The following is an 8,277-nucleotide window of genomic DNA, read 5'->3' on the forward strand; positions in this document are numbered from 1 at the left end:
AAACTGTTTTGATATCCTCTGTCGCTAGAGAAAATAGCAATGTATCTGTGCTTGTACGTAGCGGAATTTTAATTCTTTTCACCGAAACAAAAGGCTGTGAGATTCGGAATGGTTCTGTCGATGGTGTATAAGACTCAGAATTGCTTTACCCCATCACCCGATTTTCTAAAAAATAGAGAACACAGCGTTTCGGAAACTGGATCTGTTGCCGTCCTCATGTGAGTGGGAGACACCTACTCTGTTGGGTCCCCTAGAGGAAGCTAGCCTCTAGGTTAGGCGTCTCACTCATCTGAGGACGGAAACAGATACAGTTTCCGAAACGTTATGTTATAATTTTTAGAATACCGGATAATGGACACGTTCTAAAAAAAACAGTATTTCTGAGGCTGTGAAAGTTGCCTGCACTGTTTAACCGGGGGTTTAGGAGCATTTCAGTTAATGTTCTAAGTATACACAGTGAACATCAGCTAGCATAATGCGAGATGCATGGGCCTGTGACGCTGTGTAGGCATCTGCGTTACATGAAACCCCAAGTCTTACAGGAGGTGCTGATAATGAATAAGCCTACTTCAGCCATCACTTATTCAGGCCTACCTTCTTTTCTGAAACCATTTCGCAATAAAGCTGTTGGCCTGTCCCTACATGAGACCTATATGTTTATCAAGCTTTGTTTTCGAAAAAAAAATCCTCTTTAATGCGGTTTTAATTGTGTTCTTCCCGTGTGGAGGCTTGTTAAAATACCTCAACCGTAGCCCTTCGAGTCGTAGAAGGGGACGAAAAGGGAACCCCATGCCTGGGGGTAAGAGCAGGGCCACCCTGTCAATTGGGGACTAAGTGCAGGGACCAGGTTGCGAAATCCAAGGGAGTGATAACCGGATGTGTCTGACAGAATCTTCTGAGGAAGGCTGTGGCTCAGAAAGGGATATTTTGCCGATGATGATAGGTTATGTTCAGTAGTTCGAGATTATGAACACCATACGTCCTGAGAAGGTGACAGTCGCTTAACTGGCCTTTCGAAAACACTGTTCATTAGCATGTTCACAAAAGCCACCAACTTGGCCCCATTCAGAGTCTTCAAGACCACCTAAATGTCATCTTCCTTTAATGCTTTCCAACTAGAACTATGTATATATGTACGTATATCATATCTCTCTCATACGTACTGTACGTGAACCTCCATGATTTAAATACCCAAATAATAAATAGAAACCACTCCGTCCAATGTGACATAAGTTTTTACTACATGAAAACTTTTCTCCCTTATATGTTTCGGTCCTTACGGACCATCTTCAGAGGGAACATCATTACGAACTGGAAACTACCATCCCAATAGGTGTTTTGATTTAAAACACATACACTTATATTCTGTAATGCACAGTACGCATAAAGTCGAACGTTTCACAATCACAGCAGCTTCCTGGTATTGTTAAGTTTTTAAAGTTTCCAGATGTTAATTTAAAAAACCTTTATTGTCACTAGTTAAAATGTTTTAAACCACGTAGGTTCGTGTCCGTACTCCTATCGTCCTTCTTGTAATTGTAATTGTTAGTAATGTTATATTTTAGCGTCCTGTTGCACTGATTTAAGTCCATGATTTATTTAATCCGTCTTGCAGTGCATACACTCATTTTTCTCCTTCTCTCCCTCGCACTACATGTGTGACGGACCAGAATGAAACAAATCAAATTTACCCAAATAATATTCGGAAAGCATCGGGTAAGATGGTATGGTAGCTGCACTCTGTAAGTGAACGCAGCTCATGACTGATCAAGTACTAATTTTACCGGGATGCAGTCCCATTCAAGGATGTTTGTTCCTGCTCTTTGTCTTTCTCTGGTTTTCTGTCTAGGTTGAGGTCTAGCAGTGACCTAAACCCCATCCAACGAGTCCTATCGCTTGCCTAACTAGGCTATTAGTGGGCTGTTTCTGGAGGAACTTCTCTAAAAATAGAGAAGGCCAAGTTTCGAATAGGGTTTTACCACCAAAGTAGTACAGTAAACAGTGCCTCTCATTGGCTGCCCGAGATATCCCATTTGTAGATCAGTGTCCAATTACAGGTCATCCTTCGTAAGGGTGTGTGTGTGTGGGGGGGGGGGGGGTTCCTAATTTGGCGCAATTCCAAGTTAAACGCAATTGAACTTTTAGTGTAGACTGTGATGATAATAGAATGAAATGGTCGTAAATAATGTCGAAAGCGCCCAGAGAGATAATGAAAATTGGCGTGCTCAGTGAACTGTACGGATTATACGGTGTTTCGTAAATTTCTTCAAGTCTAATGTTGCAGGCATGTTCCGTGACACTGTTCAGTTATAGAGTATCGATGTACACTGTTGTGTGGGGCTTTCAGTTCCGTTTTGTAATCTTCAGATAGTCAGTTGGTTTCCGTCTGTTGTACCGTAATAAGTACTTTCCAAGAGTTCGTCGCTGAATTTCAGTTGTTGTCTCATCTTTTTTTAGAATGAACCGTATGTATATATTAGGTGTGTACCTTACTTAATATGAACAGTCTCTGGTCAAACCCTTAAAATATCTTATTGAATTAACAGCTGAAACTTCGCTACTGTATGTCTTTATGTTGCAAATCCTGTATGTTTTCTTAATCCTCTTCGAAGGGGCTAGTAAAACATTGTATTACAGGCCTACTGTATATCGCTTATTTTATTCTACACATGCTGTTAAGCTTTATTTTGGCCGCGCCATAGCTCAAGCGGTTAGTCGCTGGCTTCCCACCGCGGCGGCCCGAGTTCGATCCCGGGTCTGGTCAAGTGGGATTTGTGGTGGACAAAGTGGCGCTGGGGCGGGTTTTCTCCGAGTCCTTCCGTTTCCCCTGCCATTCTTTATTCCACCAAATTCTCCATTATCATAATCACCAGGGGCAGGTATAATAGGCCATCAGTGGCCGGCGTGCAGAGTGGACCCAGTTGGACTCCACCCCCCCACTAGCGAATTAAAAAAAAAGCTTTTTTTCTGTATAATGATGTAATGATATAGCAACCTTACATAGTCGTTTGACATTTATGGTGAAGTTTTAGTTGGTCTGTGTTAACGAGTTATATTGGATCTGATAAAAAATTGCACATAACCTTTTCACGTCCATTGACATTGTTATGTAGAAGAAATCGCCATGTCGCGTTAGCATATTTTTAACATTATTCCACGTTCGGATTCTAACTGAGTTATTGATCGACTGATGAATTACCGGCCAAATTATTTACTAATTAATCTGCTTACCGTGTGACTAACAGACTTTATGATACGCCATTGTTGTATGTGGTGATCGTAGACTACAGAGTTTTGTTTTGTTTTTAAAAATAAACAGGACTTTTTTACATAAGGATAAGACAACGGGCAATGTCCAAAAACGTAATATTTGTACTAATGAACCATCGCCACAAACTTTTAGATCTTATTTAAAGGGTTGTTCTTCGGTTGCAACCCCTACAGTAGGCATTTATTCTGAATGGAATGAGAATGTCAGGTCAACATGGCCTTCAGATTCCGTAAGAGATATGAACGCAATGTACCCGTACTTTGCTGGAAGGCCACAACTGTTCTCAGTGCTTTGAATATGGATTAGTCGTCGTGTTTCTTCAACCAGTGCTCGCCGGTAAACTTGTCAAACGTCAGAGTCGCACAGTGGCCGGTGCATTGTACGATTCGACTGTAATTCAGAAACCCAACACGAGAGTACGGCAAATATATTTTCAGAAAAAGAAAACGTTGCTTCTCATTTTGACCGCAAGAACAAACATTTCACTAATGTGATTAAAGAATGAATAAAATGCATATACGTATAAAGGAATCAATTAAGCCGTAAGAAGGTAACGGCTGGTTACGAACAAATGTTACAGAACACTGACAGTTGGTATGGTGGGTCTCAAGATGTCGAGTGATTGCACTTCATGCGTTTTAATATTTGTGTCACCATTAAATGTGAACATAGCCCTTCAGGGTATAATGATTCGTCACGTTTAGGCTCAGTATCAAGACTTTTCTCATGATTATCCTTTTCGTTTTCCTAAAATACTGGCTTATCCTGACCCTGTAAAGCCCTCTGAAAACTATGTGCAACGTTGTTTATTATTAAAAGCTGCTCATTTTGCACATACGGTGTCTGTGTCCCTAAACAGCATTAATAGGCTGTACTTTGTAGCGGAGACTTAATGGGTTTCTTGTGAGGTACGAACGGAATTTTTGTATACTATTTAGAACAAATTCAATCTTACAAGTGCTTAGTAACAGTGGCACATTTTTCAGACGTGTGTCACCATACAGCATTTTAAGGCGTTTGTTGGTATTGTTGATATCAGTTAAGTGTAAATGCTTTCTTCTGGTTAGATGCACATACCAATAATCACCAAAATTGGTTACTTCAATGTCGTAGTTGAATCTTAGTGGGAACAGATCCACAGCTGGGGGAGTGGCTTCCCATAAAAGCAGCCATGTTCCTTTGAACTTAAAGGCCCCATTAATATTGACTTGGTAGTGTTCATCCTTAAGGCGCGTCCACATTACTCGTTCTCGTAAATCTTCATCCACACTACTTCAGTTGCTCGCCAGTCTTCGGCGCGTGAGGATCCGTATATTTACTCGTAGTGTGTATAGGCTGTAGTCGTATTTTAATTTATTGGCTGTTGTTTTTAAATTAGAAATTAAAAATTTGCTTGTCTCATGACTTGTCATATCGTCCACATTACTCGCGAGCATATCGAGTCACACGCGCACGAGTAATGTGGACGCGCCTTTACGTGCAACGGGAGTTTTGCCTCGTCATATCTGTACCTAACTCCGTATTGAAGTTCATATTTGCTAGGCTAATGAAGAAATCCCCTGTGTTAGGAAGTCTGTTCACAAAATCCGGTAATTGGGCCAGATCCTGAGCCAGATGAATCAAGTCGGCTCCCCGACATATTTTTTGTGACTAATTTTAATACTTCCCCATTTGTACCTAGGTCTCTGAAGTGGTTTCTTACCCACAGCTGTTCCGTGTACTATATGCCCTGCTCATATAATTTACCTTCATTCGATTATCCTAATAATATTAGGCGAAGAGTCAGATTATTAAGTTTCGTCTTCTTGTAACTAAGAAATAAGCGCTACAAGCCAGTTTCGATGTTCAGAAGTTTCTCCTAATGTAACTGAGTCCAGTCTCCTGTTACCATCTCATCTTTCATGCAAATATTCTTCCTAGCCAGTGACTTCCACTGTATGGGGCGCACAACCCAGAGGTACAGCAGTATCTGAATATCCAGAGAAACTCATACGGTAAAACTGACTTGATTATAATTCTCAAAATACCGAGAGATGGATTGTGTAATTTCATGCATTTATAGAACCCTTGATAAATTTTAGTTAGTAAAGTAATTGAGTATAATATGTGATTTTAAAAACGGAAAACTGAAACAGCTGTTACTTATACACATTATAGTTAAGAAGGGGGTTTGAATAAATTATTGATAAATTGAGGGGAGGGGGCGTTATATGGAATTGGAAAACCATCATTCTGTAACGAATAACGCTTAAAGTTAAAACTGCTTGAAACCGATATACAATAGGGCACGCAGTAGCGTAGTTAATTGAGGCACTATGCTACAAGCCGGAAGGTCGCGGATTCGAGTTCGTTGAGGTGGGTTTTTTTTTAATTTACCTAATCCTTCCAGCCCACATTATGGCCTTGGGGTCAACTCAGCCTCTAATAGAAAAGAGTACCAGGAATCTTCCTGGGGGTAAAGGGCGGCTGGCGCGTAAGGCAGACAACCTTACCGCCATCTATGAGCCGATATTGTAGACAAAATGTGGGAGTCTCGACGTCTCAGAACCCTGTGGACCTTCATGGCCCTTTACAGGGATAGCTTTACATTTTACCTTTACCTATATACAATTATTGCATAATGATATAATTCCTGTACAACTTGCAATATAATGTAATACAAGTTGTAGGACATCGAGGTGAAATACTTGGGTCGTCTGGAACATAAATCACACAGATACCCTATCAAAGCACGGGACCAGGTTGTGTTTGTAGGGCAGTATTAATCACAACGGCTGGGGCCTGGGAAAATAAACATACGTCCCTGGAAGGAAAGCGGGGGGGGGCATTCATTTCGGTACGTACAACGGATGATCTGATCATTGCTTTGTTACGCGTGTAATGAAAGGATTTGAGAGTGACTAATCGTATTTGAGCGGCCGCATGCTTTCGGAACCCCATAACGCTCTATCAGCACATGTTTTATTGCAAGGTAATTTACCAACGTAGTTTCTTCATGCGTCGGCGCTGGGGTCATTGAATGACAGAGACCTTGGGATTAGCTGACGAATAGGGACCGGATTTTTTGTGCCCTAACAATCCCTTATATATATATATATTTATTTATTTATTTATTTATTTATTTATGCATGAAAAGCTTCCAAAATATGCACATAAAAAGTTCATACCAATTATTAAAATTGATTTTACATAATTTTAAGACCAACAGATCAACATTTAAGTAATTTTATGTAATCACTGAATGATTCACTTGCAATGAAAAGTTATACTTCAATAAAATCATGCAACAAAGCCAGATTTTTTTCATTACAAGTTTAAAAATAACAATGGTACTCACATTTAGCTCTCCAAGCTTTCAGCTTCTCTTCTGTTGCAGTTCACAGTTACTAAATGTTTTATGTTTTCCGTATTTAGTCGCCTTCTGTTGTGTCGTAAGGTGTCTTTACAGCGGGAAGAACTTTCCACCTCACAGGAACTTAAAGGCGCATGCGCTAAAGCCGTTACTGATTCTTTTACTTGGCAGTTCGGTACTTTCACCGGCTAAAATTTCTTCAATTTCGCAAATTTATTTATATCCTGGTTTTTTCAAAGAATGCTGTGTATTTTTTCCTTTACTACTCCATCAGCTCTTCCAGGAACCGAGTTCAATTTGGAAACGGTAGTTTTGAATACACTTAACTATTGACACAAAATAACATTGCTGTTGCTAGCCTCCAGTCAGGAAATGGCGGCTGGAAGATGAGAGACGTGAGCAGATATATAGGAAAGATTAGTTTCTAGTTCTGCATTTTTAGTACATCTTGGGCAATTTGAATTGATGCTGCACTTTTGGGATCACATGTATTCACGACATTCCTAACTGTTTCTAAATGTTCGGTATAATAACTCACTGCACACAGCCACGTGCCCCAGCGCGTTAAAATTTGTTCTGGCGGAAGGGGAACGCTCGGTGCTACTGCTTTAAAGGCTTCTGTTCTGTATGGCGCTTTAACAAATACCTTCTTCACAGAAGACACCAACTTGTCAACAAGCGGAAAATTTGCACGAATTGTTTCTGCAATTCGGTGCAACCCATGGGCAAGTCAAGTGAAATGTGTCATATTTGGAAATACAACTTTAATAGCAGTTCCGGCTTTAATCATATAACTTGCGTCATCAGTCACAAAAGAGCAATACGCGTTCATGCTGAATGCCATTCGGCACTAATTAATTAAAGCCGGACCTGAAGATGGGACACATGTGCCGAAACATGTTGTCCTAGACAGCGAACTCTGTCTGCTGGAAATAGTGCTGTAGCTAAGTGATTTACGTAATAAGGTGCAAGAAAACATATTTTCATGTCTTTACTCCGTCCCCTCAGGAAATCACCGAGTTAATGCCGTGAGAATAATACATGATTGTTTTTTGTCACATTACTCCTGAACATCATTCAGAATCCTACTGTCTATCATTCTGCGCTAGTTATTTTTAACAGTCGATACAATGTCTTAAAATAATAAGTGACAATCAGCCTATTGCTCGTCAGAATTCACATTGTTTCGGAATATCATTCGGGTCGAAGCAGACCGAAGAGTGACATAGCACAACAGATTTTCACTACTTTTCGATAACAGATTTAGTAGACTCTGTTTTTTATTAAATCGAGCACACTATAGCAAAAAATGACAACTTTGTAAATACAGGTTTTTTTTTTTAAATTCTATGAACTTTTATATGCAAGACACGAATGTAAATATAACTTATTACGCAGTTTGAAATAATGACGCCATTTAAATGAGAATAAACATTCATTCTGTAATAAAACTTCACATTCTCGCGTTACGGTTGACAACATTATGAGAACACTAAGATACAGCACAATAGTGAAAGCAGACATTCTTTTTGGAGGATCAACTGACAGATGCAGTGTAGACGGGGGTTTGGAACATGAACTGAAGAATCTTTTAGAAGATATGTCCGTAAGACGGACACGGGCACAAACGTTCTTCTAGCATGACGGGGCGCCC

General features: G+C 40.1%; 1 protein-coding gene across 12 annotated transcripts in view; it reads left to right on the forward strand.

Moving 5' to 3' along the window:
* LOC111868918 (calmodulin-binding transcription activator 2) overlaps window positions 1-8,277 on the forward strand; it is a 444,850-nt gene that overhangs the window by 187,430 nt on the left and 249,143 nt on the right. The window contains exon 1 of one of the 12 annotated variants that reach the window (XM_023860027.2): window positions 2,400-2,480. The exons of the other annotated variants lie outside the window; for them this stretch is intronic. Coding sequence (XP_023715795.1) covers window positions 2,459-2,480 — 22 coding nt within the window. The 5' untranslated portion in view covers window positions 2,400-2,458. Of the gene's footprint in view, window positions 1-2,399; window positions 2,481-8,277 lie in introns of those variants that run through there. 12 annotated transcript variants of the gene reach the window in all.

Source organism: Cryptotermes secundus, unplaced genomic scaffold (assembly GCF_002891405.2).
Source record: "Cryptotermes secundus unplaced genomic scaffold, Csec_1.0 scaffold753, whole genome shotgun sequence".
Taxonomy (NCBI): domain Eukaryota; kingdom Metazoa; phylum Arthropoda; class Insecta; order Blattodea; family Kalotermitidae; genus Cryptotermes; species Cryptotermes secundus.